Source organism: Rousettus aegyptiacus, unplaced genomic scaffold (assembly GCF_014176215.1).
Source record: "Rousettus aegyptiacus isolate mRouAeg1 unplaced genomic scaffold, mRouAeg1.p scaffold_m13_p_2, whole genome shotgun sequence".
NCBI classification, from domain to species: domain Eukaryota; kingdom Metazoa; phylum Chordata; class Mammalia; order Chiroptera; family Pteropodidae; genus Rousettus; species Rousettus aegyptiacus.
In genome coordinates, this window is record NW_023416295.1 from 25,838,410 (window position 1) to 25,860,385 (window position 21,976).

A 21,976-nucleotide genomic window follows, 5' to 3' on the forward strand; every position below is an offset into this window, starting at 1 on the left:
ATGAATGAATTTCAGATTAGATCTGGTGCAAGAAAAAAAAGAAGAAAGAAAAAAAAAGAGATCATGGGGAAATTTTAACATGGACTAGATGTTACATGAAAATTACTAATTTTCCTAGGTGAGCTAATGATAGTGTGGTTAAGCGGGAAGGATCCCTCTTCTTAAAAGATACATGTTGAAGAATTTATTGACCAAGTATATGATATCTGCAACATACTTTCAGAAAGAAGAGTAAACATATACACACACACAAAGACCAGTAAAGCAAATATGGCTGTTTAATACTGTTGAATCTAATAACTGCAATACTCTTTCAATTTTTTTGTATGTTAAACATTATCTTCATAAAAAGTTAGAGGGGAAAAAAACAATATTAAGTCATATCAATTGATATTTATAAAATCTATTTAGGACAATTCCATAACAAATACTTCCATCGAATAGTATAAGACCAAAAATAAATGCAGAAAGAATGACAACAGTCTTAAAAATCATCATTTGGAACTACTACGGTAATTGCTGATTTAAGCAAGAATCATCAGCAAATGCTAAAACCAAAGGATGAAAGTTTGTTTGGGAACAGGTTATTTACATTTTCAAGTATTTTCCCACATATTACTGATTAGTTACAAAGGAATCTGGTAGGTCAAAACATCACTGATAACATGCACCTGTTGATGCACATACATAGAGAATACACATCAAATACAATATTCCTGCCAAAAATGTAATAACTTGTATCTAATAGTGGGGGAAAAAAACAAAACAGAAAAACCAATATTGAGAAGATTCGACAAAAATACTTGCTTGCATTCTTAAAAAATATCAATGTCATAAAAAAGACAAAGAAAAACTATGAGATTGTTCCAGATTAAAGGATACTAAAGAAACATGACATCTAAATGCCTCCAATTCCTTGACTGGATTTGGGCTTAGAGGAGAAACTGCTACAGAGAATATTTTTGGAGAAACTGAAAAAAAATCTGTATATGTACGACATATTAAATAACAGTATTGCATCTGTTAAATGCCCTGATTTTGGTAATTATATTGGTAATATTTTTTAAGTCTTTGTTCACATACATGCTGAAATATTTAAAGTCAGAATGTCTGCATTTTACTAACGATTAGCAAAAAACAATATTAATAACAATTACATATATATAAAGCAAAATATAGAAAAATGTTCTTGAAACTCTTCTATAAACTTGAGACATTTTACAAAATAAAAAAAATTTTAATTAGGTAAATTATTAAAGATTAATTTTAAGTATAAAAATTAATTCAAAAAAGCCAAGGAAGTGAAAGCTTCCCATAGATTTAACAAATTAAAGATGAGAACAGAGTATTAATTAGCAAGACAAAAGTAAGCAAGCATAAAGAGCAATAGACAGCTTTGCTAATTTCAGTAATAAGATGTTCAGACAGGAAATAATACTTAGCAAAGGTCATTAATTTTACTTAAATTCCTAATTCAAAAGATAATTGCTTTCTTTATTCAACTAAGAAGCTGTGCTATTATAAGCCACTCTTAGTTACTAACAAGGAAAATTGAGTTTTTTTGAAATTATTTTAATTAGTTTATATACAATATTGTATTAGTTTCAGGTGTACAACACTGAGTGATTCAACATTTATATAATCAAAAGTAAAAAAAGAAAGGACAGAAACATGAGTCAAGTGGTAAAGTATCTAGAAATTTAGATTATTTCAGAATCCTAGGCTTACCTAAGAAAGGTAAAGCTATTGAGGAGCAACTAATTATAGAGCGTGCACTGGGGTCATTAGATTTAAGTCTAAAAAAAAAAAAAAATTTTAACACTTCCTTTCCTCTTAATATTACACTCCAATTTTAACCAGTGGATTGAGGTTTTATTCAAAATAGCAAGAGTTACTTGAAGGTAATTTTTTTCAAAGAAAGCTAAACATCTCTTTAATACTTTCATAATGCGAAGATCTATATGTTTTAGTGCTGTTTATATCTCTCAAACATGTAAAATAGTTATTTCATTTTTTGCTATAAATTCCAGATTCTTAAAAAAAAAAAAACCAGAAACCTCTAAATAAGTTTGTAGACTTATAAACAGCTACCTTCAGTAATTCGACATCAGTCTCTAATTTACCAAATATTTAATTTGATTAGGTTTTAATCACAAGCCATCTTACAAAGTTTCTGAACTTGGATCACAATTTTAAGGCAACATATAAAGTGAAAAAAACATTTAATGAGCTATTACTCAAAATAGACCTCTGAAGAGGAAAACATAGCCTCTCAAATTTAGGAGTTACGAGAGAAAACAAGGTTTTTTAAAGCTAAAGGAGACTGGTTTATGCAATCAAGAAAACGAACAAAAGAAGTAAGAAAACTAGATACAATCACACGAATCACAAATGCACATACTCAAACAAGCCACTTGTAAAGAAGCTTAGGAGTTTACGAAAGTTGGGAAGAGAATACATTTTGTCAAAGAATGCCAAATACTCCAACCACACATACACATTACAGAGTCTGCCCCTAAATTGCTATAGTCAGGAGTGGTGACATGATATGACTTGTCAAAGTCTACAGCAACTTTCTGGAAGCACCACCTAGAACATAAGATATTTCCATCATACCAGATGGAAATATCTGCTATAATCTGGAACAAGGATAATAAAAGTGCCCTGAACCCCTCAGCAGGGACAGAAATTGCTAATAAGTCCCAGTAATATTTAGCCAGAATCTTTTTCAACATAATGCTCTAGGAAACTAACAGCAATTGACAAACTAAACATGACATGAAACCTATATGTCATCCTTGTTCTAATCAGACAATAATCAAAGCTAATAATTTTAATGGCAAGCATTTATTAAATGTTTACTATGTGCCAGAAACTGTTCTGAGTGTTTGACATATATTTCCTTGTTTAATCCTCATAACAACCTTAAAGAATAACTATTATCTCTCCCATTTTACAAAGAGGAAACAGAGGCATAAAGATGTTAAGAAAGTACCTTAACTCCAAAGAAGATATACTAATGGCCAAAAAGCACATGAAAAAAAGCTCAACATCTTCAATCATTAGGGAAGTAAAAATCAAAACCATGAGATACCATTTCATACCAACCAGGATGGCTATAATAAAAAAAAAAAAAAAGGAAAATAACAAGTGTTAGTGAGAATATGGCAAAATTGGAGCCCTCATACATTGATGGCAGGAATGTAAAATGGTGCAAGTGCTGTGGAAAACAGTTTGGCAGCTCCTCTAAAAGCTAAGAACATATGACCCAGCAATTTCACTCCTAGGTATATACCAAAGAAACTGAAAGCAGAGTTTCAAACAGGTACCTGTACATCAATGTTCATTTTAACATTGTTCACAATAGCCAAAATTTATAAATAACCCATATGTCCATAAACAGATAAATGAATAAACAATATGTGGTATATCTCCATACAACAGAATATTATTCAGCCATGAAAAGAGATGAAGTTCTGATACAAGCTACCACATGGATGAATCTTGCAAACATTATACTAAGCAAACTGACCCAGATATAAAAGGACAAATATTTTATGGCCCCACTTACGTAAAATTCTAGACTGAGCAAATTCATAGAAATAAAGTTGAAAAGTGGTTATCAAGAGATGCATAAAAGACAAGGAGTTACAGAATTTCTGTTTGGGGAAAGAAAATGTTTTGGGAATAGATAGTGGGGATAGTTGCACAACACTGTGAATGTGATCAATGCCACTAAATTGTACACTTAAAAATGATCAATTAGAAGACATTCCTCTCCCCTCATGCAAAACCTCTGTACTCAGAACTTTTGGAGACAATATTCTTGATATCTTTCCTAAATTCTTCCTCAATGCAATTATTCATTAAACTAGTATTTTTTCAGAAAAAAAAAGAGATAAAAATGGCAAATTTTATGTTATATATCTTACCAAATGTTTTTAAGTTGACTTAATTAACTTACATACATACATTAGGGAAACCGACATCTGCCAATGAGGAATCTGAAAACTTGAGATGAATCATGTTGATGCTAAATTTGCTAGCCAAAGATGGGCATCCCACAATGTGAATGAAAGACTAGAGTGCCCAGGATCACTGCATTGTGCTTTAGGAGATTCTATGTGAGCTTTACAAGTAACAATTTGTAATTATCAAATAACAAATTTTCTTTACATTTGGACCCTTAACTCCCATTTGGAGGACATTTAGAAGAAGATGAAGAGAGTATGAGGTTTATATTTTAATGTAGTCAGAGACAGGTCACAGCAACTTGCTGAAAAGACTCAGTAAACTACTTCCACAGATCATTAGGCTCCCAATGGCTTATCAGATTATATATTCTAAGACAAAACCTCTGAATTCACTGAACCTGAAACTACAGAGATAAAGAGGGTTGTAGAAATGTTCAAGGAAATACATCCCTTCTAATTTAAACACGACATGTGGGTTAAGCAGAAAGCAAGTAGACACTGTATTCATTTTCCATACTACTTGCCCTATTCTCAAGAATGTAACAGATTTTGAACAAATGTAGAGTTCTACAGAAATCTTTCATTAAATGAGTTACAATTTCTGAGGTCTGGTCAAGATAGCAGAGTAGGTAAATACTATGCTTGGCTGCTCTCACAACCACATCAAAATCACAACTAAACTACAGAATAACCATCACTGAGAAGCGCCTGAAGTCTAGCTGAACAGAAGTCCTATAACTAAGGATATACAGAAGCAGCCACATCAAGACTGGTAAGAAGACAAGAGATACAGAATAAGCTGGCTGCGCACCCATGTGTGGCTGTTAAAAATGTGGAGGGATATCTTGGCTGCACAGGTACCCTTGGAGGAGCAAGGAATCTCAAGGGTTCCAGTGCCAGAAGTTCCCACAACTTCTGGCTATAAAAACCAACAGAGGTTGTGGTTGAGTGATGCGGAGGGTGGCTGGAGTCCCAGGTACTCCTCTTAAAAAGGCTGCACATAAACTTTCTTGCTGACAGACTCACTCAGAGCTCCAGTACTGGGGCAGCAGCACGAAAGGCTCCAGGGACATAAGGGGAGAAACTGAATTGTCTGGCTTCAGCGTGAGGGCTAGAGGGGCAGCTTTCTCCCAGACAGAAGTTCTGGTAGAGCCCTTCCCTCCACCTGCCATGCAGAAGCAGGCTGATACCTTATCTGAGTCTCCATCAACCAGGCTGACACCATTTGCCCCAACATGATGATTCCCTGAGACCCTGCCCCACCCTATTGATGGGTCCACTCAAGCTGCTTACACTGGCTTTTCTTACAAACAGCCAGTCTTGGCTCATGCTGCGGACTTTCCTAAAATCTCTCGAAGGTTCACAAACCCCAAACAAGCAGTTTCTGGCCTTGGTGTGTCCCATATACCTTTTGCTCAACAGCCCCAAGCCTGGCAACCAGTCTCAGTTCACAGCTTAGCCCCTCCCAGGCACCTTAGAGTCCAGCACAAGTGGCAGCCATCTACAGATCACTTTGTAGTTCCTACCAGTGGCCCAAGGCAAAGGCTGAACCTTGACCTGTAATAGAGCCCCTCCCAAAAGGCCCAAGAATCAACAAACCTGGTGGCCAGCTTTAGGCCGCACCAGAGTACCACCCAACCACCTCCACACACCTGAAAGGCAGCCTCTTCAGGCACCAGAACTCTGATAAAGCAAATCCTACTTCAGAGGGTGAGCCCCTGAAAAACAGCTCCTCCACTGAAGTCACCAGCCAGTCTTCACATTGAATCAGCTTGAAGGTCAATCCTTTCTACTGATATGCAAACACTAACCAAGGCTCAACTACAACAGGAGAATACACACCACCTATACAAACGACACACATAGAGCACCCACCTGAGGTGACCAGGGAGACTGGGCCACTAGGCCACACAGGACACAACATAAGCCCACTCTACTAAGACTGGGAAACACAGCAGCTCTATCTAACACACTGAAACAAAGGAGGGCAGCCAAAGGAACATATCCTAAATGAAAGAACAGAACAAAGCTCCAAAAAAAAGAACTAAACAAAATAAAGATAAGCCATCTATCAGATGCAGAGTTAAAAACAATGGTTATAAAGATGCTCAATATCAGTAAGAACTTCAACAAAGAGATAAGAAACATAAAAATGAAGATAGAAAACATAAAAAAGAACCAGTCAGAAATGAAAAATACAGTGCTTGCTTTGGTAGCACATATACTAAAATTCAAACAACAGAGAGATTAGCATTGCCCCTGCACAACGAAGACATGTAAATTCATAAAGTATTCTAAATTTCTTCAAAAAAATAAAGACTACAATAATTGAAATAAAGAATACATTAGAAGGAATCAACAGTAGATTAGATGAAGCAGGGGACTGAATTAGCAATTTGGAAGATAAGGTGGCAGAAAACATCCATCAGAACAGCAAACTGAAAAAAAATGAAGACAGTTTAAGGGATCTCTGGGACAACATCAAGCATACCAACATTTGTATAGGGATACCAGAAGGAACAGAGAGAGAGAGAGAGAGAGAGAGAGACAGAGAGAGACAGAGAGAGACAGAGAGAGACAGAGAGAGAGACAGAGAGGGAGAGAGAGACACAGAGAGAGACACAGAGAGAGAGAGAGAGAGAGAGAGAGAGAGAGAGAGAGAGAGAGCGCGCGTGCACACGCGCACGAGCAAGCAAGGAACTGAAAACCTATTTCAAGGAATGACAAAAAAATGTCCTAACCTGGTGAACGAAATGGATATACAAGCCCAGGAAGTGCAAAGAATTCCAAACAAGATGAACCCCAAAAAGGCCCACACCAAGACACAGCATAATCAAAACACCAAGGGTTAAAGACAAAGAGAGAATCTTAAAAGCAGCAAGAGAAAAGCAGTTACCTACAAGGAAGCTCCCATAAGACTGTCAGCTGATTTCTCAACAGAAATTTTGCAAGCCAGAAGTGATTAGCAGGAAATATTCAATGTGATAAAAAGCAGGGACTTACAACCAAGATTACTCTACCCAACAAATCTATCATTTAGAATTGAAAGACAGATAAAGGAATTTCCCAGATAAGAAAAAGCTAAAGAAATTCATCACCACCAAACCAGTATTACAAGAAATGTTAAAAGGACTTAAGAGGAAGAAAAGATAGAAAAAAAGCAATTATAAAATGGCTATAGCTACATTTCTAGCAATTACTTTAAATGTAAATAGATTAAATGCTCCAGTCAAAAGCCAAGGTAGTTGAATGGATAAAAAAAAACAAGATCCTTACATATACTGCCTACAAGAGACTCACTTCGGATGGAAACATACACAGGCTAAAAGTAAAGGGATGGAAAAAGATACTTCCTGAAAATGAAAATGAAAAGAACACCCAGAGTAGCAATACTTACACCAGAAAAAAACGAACTTTAAAACAAAGCCTATATGTAACAAGAGCCAAAGATGGATCCAGTAATTCCACTCCTGGGTATTTATCTGAAGAAACCCGAAATACTACTTTGAAGAGACGTGCATCCATATATTCACTGCAGCGTTATTTAAAATAGCTAAGATATAGAGGCAACCTAAGTGTCCATCAATGGATGAATAAAGAGGTAGTACTTATATACAATGGAATATTACTCAGCCATAAAAAAAGAATGAAATCTTGCCATCTGTAATAAGGTGGATAGACCTAAAGGATATTATGCTAGTAAAGTAAGTCAGAGAAAGACAAACGCCATGTGATTTCACTTATATGTAGGATCTAAAGAACAAAACAAATGAACAAACAAAACAGAAACAAACTCACAGAACATTTTGATGGTTGCCAGATGGTAAGGGGCTTAGGAGGATGGCTGAATAAAAGGGATTGAGAAGTACAAATCAGTAGTTATAAAATAGTTATGGGGATGTAAAGTACAGCTTAAGGAATATAAGTCAATAATATTTAGAATAATTACGTATGGTGTCAGATGGGTACTAGATTTATCCAGGGTGATCACTTCAGAAGTTACAGAACTATCTAATCACCATGCTGTACACTTGAAACTAATATCATATTATATGTTGACTATAATTAAAAAATAAAAAATTACTAAAATAAAAATAATAAAGTACAGAACAGGGAATATAGTCCATAATGTTATAAAAACTATGTATAGTGCCAAATGGATACTATACTAATCAGAGGATCACTTCATAAATTATATAAATTTCTAACCACTATACTGTACACCTGAATCTAATATAAAATAATGAATGTCAAGTGTAAATGAAAAATAAAAAAGAAGGGTTTCTCAAAAAAAGGGTCACAATTTCTGAAAGATTCATTACCTTTTAAATTTATTGGGCTGATACTAGTTAATAAGATTATTTAAGTTTCAAGTGTATAATATTCATTACTTTTGATGAGTACAGATACTGTGTTTTCATGTCTGTAGTTGCTACTGGAATGCAAACCTCAAGGTAACCTTGAATCCCAAGCATCTATCTTAAAAATGGGATTCAGTTTGAAGAGTATCAGAACAGAAAGCAAACTTAAACCCACCAAGAACACCTGAAATTTGGAAAACAATACACAAATTGAAAACCCACTGCAAAGTGTGTTTACATGGTTCTGTAAAAGGACAGTTCCTCATTAAGTACTGGGACCAAGCAACCATCAGTGATGTAAATTTGAAGTTTAAACTAAGATGTACCTAAGCTGATTTTCAATAATTAGTATAAAGAATCTTTTGATTCTCTAAATGATTTTCATTCTTCACTAGCAATAAAGTTTTAACTGTTCTACTCATTCATTCCTTTGCAAATATTCCTTAGGTGTTTATTCTGTCAGGTACAGTACTAAGCCCTGGGATAAAAATACCGAAATTGGACAAGCCAGCACAGCCTGCCTTCATAGATTCACCATCTAGTGAGTAGTAAATATATTAAATGATTATACAAACATTAATTATAATTGTAGTAGATGCTATGAAAGAAACTACACTAAACTAAGCAGTCATCAACTGGCTCTAGGATCTTGGACCTCTGCTTCCTCGTTTGTAAAAATAAGAGGTAAATCTAAATAATATTTTAAGATCCTTTTAATTTAAAATTTTAGTAAATCTAAAAGTATAAAACTTTGATTCCAGAGTCCCTTTGTCAGGATATTTATACAGAATCTATTAGCAATGTAATATAATCCCCATCTCCTAACACATATAGATTTTTGGCACAAAAATACAGGTAAGTCCTCAATGTCGTCAAAAGGTTCTGTGACTTTAAGTGAAACAATGTACAACAAAACCAATATAACCATAGGTTGGCTGATATAAACATGATTTAAGTCTTATGGCATCTCATCAACATTATAACGAAACAACAATATTCAAGGACCTGCTGTATATAGTTGGGTGGAAAGTAAAGTAATCCTGTTACAAGTGTTTAAGTCGAAATTCCATACATTAAACATATCGTGATGTTCTAAACTATAAAAAGTGAGAGAAAACTGTGTCCATAAATTATGCATACATATAAGAATTACTGGGAAACTCTTTAAAATGCACATTCCCAAGCCTCATCCAAAATCTACTACAGAATATTCAGACTGGGAATCCACACTTTTGATAAGCTTCTCAGGTTATTCTAATATACAGTAGTGTTTTAAGAATTTGAACATAGAGCAAAACATATTATGAAAAACAGCTTCAGAGTAAAACACTTCAGAATAAGAACTGTAATAAATTACCTGTGTAGCCTTGTCCCTCATGCAAGGAGCAGCTTGCCCATGACTATCACGAGGCCAGTGCCCTGCAAGGTAGGGAGCAGCAAGTGTATCCAGAGAGGAAGTGCGACGGATGATAGCAGAGGGGCTTGAAGAAGGTGGTCGTGTTTTGTCACCTAGATTTAAGACAAAGATATTTATTTAAAAAATAGATTAGGAAGGAAACAAAGTAGAAACTAAGTTTTAAACTATGTAGAAGTTCTCTAAAATATAAAAAATAAACAATAAAAAGAAATAAGCTATTGATTCACATTAACTTGGATGAATCTCCAAAAAATTATACTGAGCGAAAATATTTGATCTCAAGTATATAAGTTCATTTATATAACAATTTGAAATGACAAAATTTTAGAAATGGAGGTAAGTTTAGCAGTTTCCAGGAGTTGAATATAAAAGAGGAAAAATGAAGTGTTAGGAGAGAAGGAGATGTTCTAAAAGGTCAGCAGAGGAAACCCCTGTGAAAAGGAACTATTTACTATCTTGACTTAAGTGGCAGATATACAAACATACAAAGAAAGAAAATTAAACAGGACAGAATTACATACATGTGCACACATACATATGAATACAAGTAAACTTAAGAAATGTGAAGAGCAGTGGGTTGTAAATGTCAATATCCTGGTTGTGATGTTTTATAACAGTTCTATAAAATGCTGTCATTCATGGAAACTAGGCAAAGTATACAAAAGAGCTCTCTTGTAGTATTTCTTACAACTGCAAATTATCTTTACAAAAAAAAAAAACCCACACAAATGTATATTCATTTTAAAACATTCATCTTGGTTTTAAGATTAAACAGGTATGATATGTAAAATGCTCATTTATCATATCATTTATACTCAAAAGGATATGAGACAACTAAAAGTTATAAGTAAAATTCCACTTTAAACAGCTCTATAAGACATATATCTTAGTAAGATTTTTACAATAAGTAGACTGTAAGAAAACATATTAACCAGGCTGTAGGAGCTATAATTGAAGTCACACATGCAAAAATCTTTTCCATTTCAAGCTACAGGATGTACTCAGATATAAGCCAAAAATAAAAACTAAAAAAACTAGAGGTAACAGGAAGTTAGAGGTTATGTAGAAGAAACATCCTTGTATCTCCTTTTAATGGGGGAAGGGAGCAGGTTTAGCTATTTATGCTGTAAAATAAAAAGTAATAATAATAAAGGGCTTAAAATATTAAAAATAAATATATTCATATGTATGATTATATTATAATGCTATCATTCTAATTTTATAGAACAAATACCTTGCTCTTCTTAAGGCTATATATGAAAACATGTTAAGACACCTCTCTTCTATTTGGTATTACATTATGTCTTAATAAGGGTCTTGTATAATTACAAGTATAAAAGTTCAGTTGCTGATTATGTGACCCAAATAATAAAAGATTCAATTCCACTAAGATAACAGTTACAGCAGCTGTGTTGCTGATAATCATTAAAGCTGCTTTATAGATATGCCTCGGATACATAATTTGCTTTCAAAATGGCACAATTATTTCACCAAAACAATAACTAATTGTTACAAACGCTATCTCTGTATACAGTCCTTTTATAGTAAACTGAAAAGAAATGCAGTACATAGCCATAAGTTCAAGAAAGCATGTCCCACATTATTAATTGTGACAAGTGAAAAGCAATAAACATTCACATTCATAATTCTTCCTCTAAAAAAATTAATCTCTATTGGGATAGTCACAAGAAGATTGTTCTAAGCTAGGGGAAAAAAAGGCAAACACACTATGTAAACTGGTGTATATTTATTAAAAACAAATTGCTAAAAGCTGTCTTGGCACTTTTCTTCTCTATGCTGCTGCTTCAGTCACTCGCAAGTACAACTAATCAAACAGACTTTACTAATGGGTCTGATTTATCTCTCAAGATTATTAATTATTTAAGAGTTGACCTTTCAATTAGGCTTCCTAAGACTAATGGATTTTCTATAATGAAATGGAAAATAGAAAAGTGACACGTGATCACATGTAAAAACACTAAACCTTTTCTTTTCTGAACTCCATTCCTATAACTAATCCATTTACATATCTACTAAGGGTCTGTGAGCCAGCACTAAGACCTAGAAATTAAAAAGACTTAATTCTGCTCTAAAGAACACACAGTCTATATCTAGTTTGTCATTATTTCATTTCAATCCACATTCCCACAGGATTTAGTGCTTAATTACGAGGGAGTTAAAAGGAGGAAAGGGAGCCTCAAAAGTCAAAGACGACGCAAAGATTCCCAGTCTACATGAACAAAGGCTGTATTTTGTATTTATAAGAAAGTCCAGAGGAAAAGACTCTGACAGCTGACAAGACCCTTCATATTCTCGTCTCTCCAGCCTCACTTTCTTGCCACACTACCTCAATTGCTATTATGCTGAACAACTTGCAGTTCCCAACATGTGCCATGTCCTTGCATGCCTCCAGGACTTTGTCTCTACCACCTTCATATCCCTTTCTTTGGTTTGGCTAATTCATGTTTAAGAAACACGTCAATTTTTAGGTCAAAAGCCCTCCTGTGTGCTGCCATAGCATGGTTCACTGAAATGGTTCCTTGACTGTTCCAGTGTTCCATGAAAGAGTGCAATATTGGAGAGAAGGAATTTTACTTTCACCCATTCCAGTGATTAAGACAGTAGCTGACATATAGGCAGCGAAGAGAATGACTTCTAATGTTACTATCATTATCAACGGCCAGTTGCGTGCAATAAATAATAAATTCAGATACTCTTTTCTTACTCCAAAGAAAATAAACAAATACTGCATGGTATCACTTACATGTGGAGCCAAAAAAAAATAAAAAATAAAAGTGAAAGTTACAGAAACAACAGAGTAAAAAAGAGGTTGCCAGGTAATGGGGGAAATAGGGAGAGGTTGATGAAAGGGTACAACTTGCAGCTATAAGATAAATAAGTAATGTCTGAGGATGATATATAACGTGGTGACTGTAGCTGATAACACTGTTATATAACTGAAATGTGCTAAGAGAGTAGAACTTAAATGTTCTCACCAAAAAAGAAAAAAAAAATATATATGAGGTGATGAATGTGTTAATAAACTAGATGAGAGGAATCCTTTCCACAGTTTATACAGTATCAAATCAATACTTTAAATACCTTATTTTATTTAATTCTACCTCAATAAAGCTTAAAAAAAAAAAACCAAGTAGATTAAAACAACAAAACAAAGGTTCAAACTTAGTTTTTTAAAAATCAAAATTTTTTATAAATTAACTTCGGCAGGATGTGGCATTTAAAATTTCCGTCAATGCCTTTGGGCTCTGGAGTTCAAAACTTTCCAAACATCTGGACCAGTTCAACTGGTTCCTGTGTAGCTTCAGTAGCAACACTACAGCATCCCAAACCATGGCCCCTAGGTATTACAAAGGTTCTACAGACCTTGTTAGATTTAGGTTCTTGTAGAGCTTGATTGGGTACTGGCTTAAAGACTATACTTCCTGTTATCCACAAAATCATTTAACAAGCAGAAGAGATATACTAGACACATTCATGTATTCAAAAACAAAGGGAAAAAAACCTTTCCTGTTTTTAGACATAAAAAAGATAAATATTCAGTATAAAGAAACCTAACAGTACCAAAAACAATAAAAACCCAATCAGCCACCACTCAGAGAAAAACATTGTAATAAGTATTTCCAGATCTGTTTACACTTATATACACATACAATTTTATATAAATGAGGTCCTACTGATCTGCTATTACTTACTGTTGAGAAATGAAAAGGGCATGTTGACAACCTATTCCCATTGCAATAAATATAAATCAATAATATATCACCACTTTTAATAGCTATATAGTATCCTAGGACACACCATAACTTAATCCCATATTGACAGATATTTTCAGTGGCCAAAAAATATATTTTTACGCTTATTTTCTTGTAAAAAAATTTCTAGACATCAAACTATATATCCAAGGATACACACATTTTAAAATTTTAAGTACTGCCAATTGCCTTCCACTACAAAGAATTTTGACCTCATAACAATATTCACTTGCCAACATTGTGAAGTATATTTTATCAATTTTTGCCAATCTATAAAAGATTTTAAAAATACCACTTTATTTGCATTTCAATATTAAGTTCTAAAATAGCCATATTTTACTGGCAATTTATCAGTATTTACAAAATATTACTTCTAATCTTTCTTAATCTCATAGAGATCTTTTCTTTTGATGAAGAAATATTTAAATTGCAGGAGGCTCCTTCAGTTTCATTTTAGCTTCCTTCTCTTTTAATAAATTCAAGTAAAATTAAATGTAAATGATTTTATCTTAGTGTGCATAGTGACTAAATCCTTATAAAAGTATATGTATACTTACCCTGCTGTCTAAACTTCCTCTGACACACCAGATACACACACCTACATATGTAGGTATATACACATACATACAAAATGTATCCAGAAAGAAATACAAAAGACTGATGACACTGGCTGCCTCCAGGAAGGGAAACTGGATGGCTGGCAGACAGGGAGGTACAAGGGAGATATTTCACTGTCTTCCCAAATGTACCTTTTAAATTTGACATGTGAACTTATTATCTATATTTTTAAAGTTCATAACCATTGATTCAATGATTCTCTATATATCTAGGTATGTATAAAGAATAATCAAATATGGAAAAGGGCTTTAAATCCAAAGATATTCATTACATTTGCAATAGTAAAAATCATGTCCAAAATTGGAGAATAAGGAAACTGATGGAAAATAAATCATGATTAAAGATACTAAATGTTTTGAAATGATAAACTTACATGAGAACTTATTTATGAACTATGAAAATTTAGAAAAAACATATTTCCATTCTTTATTTCTAATTTTGTTTCTTCAGTTAATTTCTCCATTCAGTTTTCAATAATACGTTAACAGAAAACTAACAACTGATACAGACACAGTAGTATCTAATTAATAATTAATCCTAATAAGAACTAAATGGTTAATTTAACCAAACTCATTTCCTGTAGACATAATACCTTAAAAAAAAATTATAGAAAATTTTAAGTCCAATTAGTAACTACCCTTTTGTTAAACATAAGGTTTAGTTTAGTGTATGATTTGAAGAGTTCTGAAGAACAACTATATCCATTTAAATTACCATCACAATCAAGATTTAAAATATTGCCATCGCCCTACAATGATTCCAAAAGCCCCTTTTCAAGACACTCTCTCCACACTTGGACCAAAGTAAACTCTGACATGCTTTCTCTAAGAGATTACTTTTGCCTTCTTAAAAGTCATATAATCATATATGTAATCATATAGTATGTACTTTTTTGTGTCTGACTGCATATTTTGTGTGAGATTCATCCATTTGTGTATTAGTAGTTCATTCTTTTTACTGCCAAGGAATACTCTGTTGTATGGGAGTAGAGTATGTGAGGGTTAATTTTATGTGTTAACTTGACTGGGCCATGGGGTGCCCAGATAATTCGTTAATATTATTCTGAATGTGTCTGGGCAGGTGTTTCAAGATGAGATTAACGTCTTTTTTTTTTTTTTTATTATTATGGTAACAGTGATTAATGAAAGCCAGTAAGTTTCAAGTGTACAATTCAACAGTAAGTCATATATATTGCATTGCGTGTTCACCGCTCATAGTTAGATTTCTTTCTGTCACCACATATTTGACCCCTTTTACTCCCTCTACCTCCCCTCTCTGTTTGTTTGTTGCTTTTAGGTTTATATCTCTCACATATAAGTGATACCATGTGGTTTTCAACTTTTTCTGTTTGGCTTATTTCACTTCGCATGATTATCCCAAGGTCTATCCATGTTGTCACAAATGGCAGAATTTCATCTCTTCTTTCGGCTGAGTAATATTCCATTGTATATATGTACCACTTCTTTATCCAATCATCTATTGTAGGACACTTTGGTTGCTATGAACATCAATGTGCATATATTTTTTTGGATAAATGTTTCCAAGTTTTTTGGGTAAATACCTAATAGATGGATTGCTGGATCATATAGTAGATTGATTCTTAGTTTTTTGAGGAACCTCCATACTGTTTTCCATAGTGGTTGTACCAATTTGCAGTCCCACCAGCAGTGAATGAAGGTTCCTTTTTTTCCCACCATCTCCAACAATTGTTAGTACTTGTCCTGTTGATGATAGCCATTCCAACAGGTATGAGATGGTATCTCACTGTGGTTTTGATTTGCATTTCTCTAATAGCTAGTGAAGTTGAGCATCCTTTGGTATGTTTGTTGTCCATTTGCATGTCTTCTTGGGAGAAATGTCTCTTCAGGTCCTCTGCTCATTTTTTAATTGGATTGTTCTTTTTGTTGTTATTGAGTTATATGAGTTCTTTGCATATTTTGGATATTAGGCTCTTATTTGAGGCATTACTTGCAAATATATTTTCCCATTTGGATGGCTCTTTGCCTTATTGACAGTTTTTGTTTGTTTTTATTTTTGTTTTTTTGCTGTGCAAAAACTTTTTAATTTGATATAGCTCATTCATTTATTTTTGCTTTTACTTCCTTTGCCTTTGTGGTCAAATTCATAAAATCCTCTTTAAGTTCAAGGTCAATGAGTTTAATTCTTATGTCTTCCATGCGATTTGTTGTTTCAGGTCTCATATTCAGGTTCTTAATTCGTTTTAATTTTGGTTTGTGGTGACAGACAACAGTCTAGTTTCATTCTTTTGCATGTGGCTTTCCACTTTTCCCAGCACCATTTATTGAAGAGGCTTTCTTTTCTCTATTGTTATGTTCTTGGCTCCTTTGTTAAAAATTATTGCCCATATAAAAGTGTGTTTACTTCTAGACTCTCAATTCTGTTCCACTGGTCTGGTGTGTGTTTCTCTGCCAATACTATGCAGTTTTGATTACTGTTGTTCTACAGTATAATCTGAAGTCGGGCAGAGTGACACCTCCAGCTTTGCTCTTTTTCTTAGGATGGCTTTGGCAATCTGGGGTCTTTTGTGCTTCCACACGAATTTGATTTTTTTTGTTCTAGTTCTTTAAAAAGTGCTGATGGGATCTTGATGGGGACGGCATTATATCAGTATTATGCTTTAGGTAATAAGGTCATTTTAACTATGTTGTTTCTTCCAATCCAAGAACACAGAATATCTTTCCATTTCTTTCTGTCTTCTTCAATTTCTTTTAATAGGGTCTTATATAGTTTTCATTATATAGGTCCTTCACATGTTTCATTAGGTTTAGTCCTAGGTATTTTATTCTTTTAGTTGCAATTGCAAAAGGAATTTTTTTTTTCATTTATTTTTCTGACAACTCATTATTAGGGTATAGGAATACTATACATTTTTTTAACATTTTGTATTCTGAACTCATTTACTGCATTTATTACTTCTAGAAGTGTTCTTGTGGAATCTAGGTTTTTCCATATAGAGAATGTCTTCTGCAAATAATGACGATTTGACTTCATTTTCTATTTGAATGTCTTTTATTTCTTTCTCTTGCTTAACCGCACTCACTAGAGCCTCCAATATTATACTGAATAACGGTGGTGATAGTGGACAGCCTTGTGAGATTAACATTTGAACTGGTAAACTGAGTGAAGCGATTGCCCTCCCCAATGTGAATGAGCCTCAATCCAATTCATTAGAGACCTAAGTAGAATGAGTAAGAGAAAATTCATTCTCTGCATTTACTGGTCTTCTGCCTTCAGACTTGGACTTGGGCTGAAATTTAGAGCATCAGCTCTCCTGGTTCTCAGAACTTTGAACTCGGACTGTAACTATGCCACTGATAATTCTGGAGCTGCGGCTTGACTTCTACAGATGGTGGGACTTAACCTCCATAACTGCATGAGCCAATTCCTTATAAATAATCTCTACCTACCTACTGTCTCAATAGGATGGAGAGGGAGAGAGAAAGAAAGGGAGGATCTCCAATTGGTTCTGTTTCTCTGGAGAACCCAGATGAAAACAATATACTATAATTTGGTTATCTAATAACTTGTTTATGGAGATTTAGGTTGTTTCCAGCATTTCATGATTAAAAATAAAACATATGCAATCATGTACCACATAACAACATTTCAGTCAACTGGGCTGCAGTTACCAAGGCTCAAACAAAGGACCTGCTTCCAAGCTCATTCATATGGCTAATGGCAAATGGACCTCAGGTCCTTGCTGACTGTCGTTGGCCAGAGATAACCATTTCTTGACATTTGGGCCTCTCCATTTAATTAAATCTAACGAGTTGCTACCCCAACAGAACAAAGTCTCTGACAGAGAGTAAGTAAGGTTAGGAAAGCAAGAGCCAAGTGACAACTTTTTTTCTAACCTGATAAGTGACATCTCTTCACTTTTGTCAGAAATGAGTCACTAGGTCCAGCTCACACTCAAGGGGAAGGAATTATACAAGGGCATAAACGCCAGGAGGTAGGACCAATCAGGAGCCATGTCAGAAGTTGCCTACCTAAGAGGTCATACCTACAAGAAGTATGACAAAGGTACTAATGAATGAAGGATACCCAAGGGGAAAGGAAAGGCATAAAGAGCAGAGGTTTTGTGAAAGAGGTGGCATTTGATCCAACTCTTAAAAATATGAATTTGACAGTGATGGAGAAGGAAAGGACATGCCTAAATAACAACAACAAAAAAAAATTGTGAAATATAGCTCTAAGAATTACATGTACCTTATAATGGGTGAAGCAAAAAGACCAGGCTATATTACCATGAATTGGACAGAGATGATCTTGATGTTATGCCAAAGATTTTGGATTTTATCCTGAAGATAATAGGAAAAATGACATAATGAGATTTGCATTTTACAAAAAAAGTTTTACACAGAAATGGCATAGATGATAGAGGCTTTCTTCATCCCTCTTGCAACCAAATCAAAGTTGTGAAAGACACAGAGCAAACAGCAAGCAAGGTCACCTGGGATCTAGATGAACAGAAGTACTACAACTAGGGAGAGAAAAAAGAAATCACCTTGCAGTAGTAGGAGGGGACGAAGACGTGAGGCTGCCTGGTCCCTAGCATCTGAATGAGACAGAGATTATCGCAGCGGCAGCCAGCAGCAGCAGGTGCCTCTTAAAGGGGCCATGTCTGTGAGCAGACTTTGGTGGTGACGGACCTGCTTGCTTTGAGCACCAGCACTAGGTTGGCTGCACGGGGGGAACCAAGTGCTTACAGGGGGACACTGAGTTGGCAGAGTAAGGGCTGGAGACAAAGCTCTCTCCCGGGTGGAAGTATCAGTGGTACTCATTGCTCCTCTGTTGAGCCCTCTCACCATCCCAGTGTGCAGATGCACTACCTCCATAGGTGTCACTCATCAAAATGGGTAAGAGATGTCGCTAAGCCCAGAGGATTCTTTGAAACTCTGTCTCCCCCAACTTGCAGTCCCACCCAAGCCATATCCAGTTGTGTCCTGGGTGAGTCCCGTGCTCCTTGCTGAGCAGCGCCAAGTCTCACTGGTGGCAGGTGGCCTAGGTTTCTGGTGTGGACTCTTGAGGCAACCATAAGCACAGCATCTGTGAATTCCCTGCTGAAACTTAACAGGTGGCCCCAGGGGCACAGACTGGAGCTAAACTTGGTCTGCAGCTGAACTCCTCTCAGGACTATGCCACTGGATACCTACTACACAAAGCCATGCTAATAAGACCGGGAGACTTAGGAGCTTTGCTTACTACATAGAAACAGACACAGAAACATAGCCAAAATAGAAAGACAAACAAGCAGGAACCATAAGAACAAAACAGATATCCAGCAATAATGGAGTTAAGCAATGTAATGGATTCAGAGTTCCAAACACTGGTTATGAAGATGCTCGATGAACTTAAGGGAAGAGGAGATCAACTCAGTGAGAACTTTAACAAAGAGATTTAAAAAAAAAAAAAAAAAAGCATAAAAATAGAAATGGAAATTATAAAAGGGAACTAGTCAGAAATAAAGAACACATTACCTGAGATGAAGAGTACATTAGAGGAATTAACAGAGTGGATAAAGAAGATCAAATCACCAAAATAGAGGACGGGGAAGCCAATGACACTCAAAGAGAATGACAAGAAAAAAAGAGGCCAAAACTATAATAATAATTTAAAGAGCCTATGAAACATAATTAAATGTAAAAATATCTGTGTCACAGAGGTACCTGAAGGAAAACAAGAGGCTACTTGAAGAAACAATAATGGGACACTTCCTCACCTGGTGAAGGAAATAGACATAAAACCCCAAGAAGCTCAGAGAGTCCCCAAAAAAGAGGAACCCAAAGAGGCCCACACCAAGATACATCATTCATAAGTAAAATGCCAAAGGTTAAATACAAAGAGAGAATGCTAAAAGTAGCAAGAGAAAAGCAGTTAGTTACCTACAAGGGAGCGCCCATAACACTGGCAGCTGACTTCTCAAATGAAACTATGCAGGACAGAAGGGTTTGGCACAAAATATCCAACATGATGAAAACCTAGTCTCTACAACCAAGAGTACATTATCCAGCAAAGCTATCATTTAGAGTTGATAAAGAATTTCCCATACAAAAATAAGCTAAAGAAATTTATCAACACCAAGCCAGTATTACAGGAAATGTTAGAGTGACTTCTTTAAGAAGAAAAATCATGTATCAAAAACATGAAAAGAATGGTAATAACTACATTTTTATCAACAAATACCACAAATGGAAAATAATTAAGTGCTCCAACCAAAAAATAAAGTGGCTGAATGGATAAGAAAAAAGACTCCTACATATGCTGCCTACAAGAGACTCACTTCAGAGTAAAACACATACACACACTAAAAAGAAGGGAAAAGAAAAAGATATTGCCTTGATGGTTCCACAGGGTATTGTGCTGAATGATATGTCAGATAAAGACAAATATCACATGATTTCACGTACATGTAGAATCTAAAGAACAAAATAAACAACAACAAAAATGAAAACAAACTCATAGAGAATATTCTGAGAGCTAATTGATGGGAGGAGGTTGAGGGCAAAAAAGGGCAAAGGGATAAAGAAGTACAAATGGACAGTTACAAAACAGACATGGAGATATAAAGTGTAATATAAGAAAAATAGTTCATAATGTAATATATTTGTAAAGGGGAAGAGGGATACTAGATTTAGTGGTGTGATCACTTTGTGGGTTGTATAGATCTCTCTAATCATGATTACAACTGAAACAAATATATTATTGTATGCCAACTATAATTGGAAAAAACTCATTGAATGGTACAATGTAAATATGAACAATTAATTGTATATTTCAATAAAGCTGAGATAAAAGGAAAAAAGAAAAAAAATTACACAGTAGTATAGATGGAGAAAAAACAGTGAGAAAGAACAAGTAGCTACTGCAATAATCCAAGTGAGCAAGGCAACTAATATCAAGAAACACAAAGTATTTCAAAACAATTCGAGAAGTCAGTAGTACTGGGTCCTCTTAGCGTCTATGTGCACTGTGTTCATGTTGGAGAGGGGGTGGAGAGAGTGAACATATATCCAGCAAAGTGGATAAAGTACAAAACCTGAAACTATCCTGATCAGCTTCAAATTCAACTCCATCAGTTATACCACCACCTGGTTAAGTTACTTAACTGTTCTGAATCCCCCTTACTGTATCTGTAAAATAAATAGAATTGCTATGAAGATTAAGTAAGAATGTTTACACAATGCCCAGATGCAGTAGATACCACCTAGCATTATTTTGGCTTCCCCAAGTTTTGGACTTAGGAAATAAAGATACAATTAGTTCCATTTCAAAACCGTTGTATAGCTACAGGATATTAAATTGAGACTTAATAGGCAGTGTTTCACATTAAAGTGTGTAAAAGAGTGTCTAGAGTTCTGTGCCAGGAGAAATTTAGAAATAATCAGTGTATAAACAGGTTAAAGCCATAGATGCACAGTTAATGAAGCATAAGAGAAGGGAAAGCAGAATGGAACCCTAGGAAACAAGAACATTTCAGAGACCTGCAAAGAAAGAGAAGTATGGGAAAGAGGTTGCCTCTGGAATGCTGCAAGGATTAAGCAGGAAAAACAAAACAAAACAAAAACAAACACACACTTCACAGGTAGAGGACCCTGGACTCCCTTTCAAGAACATTTCAATAAAGTCAATAGCAGAGTCACACTGGATACTTTGAGGCATGAGTAGGAAGTGAGAAGTTAGATACCATGACCCTTTAAAGAAGGTTCTTTATAAAGGTAAAGAAAAAAATTAAAAGCTTTTTAAGAAATGGGGTAGAAGGAATAATTAGCTTTTAATTCATCACTCTAAAGCAGGTAGTAGCAACTTTTT

At 34.9% G+C, this 21,976-nt stretch overlaps 1 protein-coding gene and 1 non-coding gene across 4 annotated transcripts in view; one reads left to right on the plus strand and one right to left on the minus strand.

The window, feature by feature from the left end:
* FAM117B (family with sequence similarity 117 member B) overlaps positions 1 to 21,976 on the minus strand; it is an 80,697-nt gene that overhangs the window by 40,089 nt on the left and 18,632 nt on the right. For all 3 annotated transcript variants that reach the window (XM_036236219.1, XM_036236218.1, XM_016161916.2), the window contains exon 2: positions 9,693 to 9,844. In XM_036236219.1, the coding sequence (XP_036092112.1) occupies positions 9,693 to 9,844 (152 nt within the window). The remainder of the gene's footprint in view (positions 1 to 9,692; positions 9,845 to 21,976) is intronic.
* Positions 6,175 to 6,278, plus strand: LOC118614468. Its single transcript, XR_004956067.1, has one exon. It is a non-coding gene; the product is annotated as a U6 spliceosomal RNA (small nuclear RNA).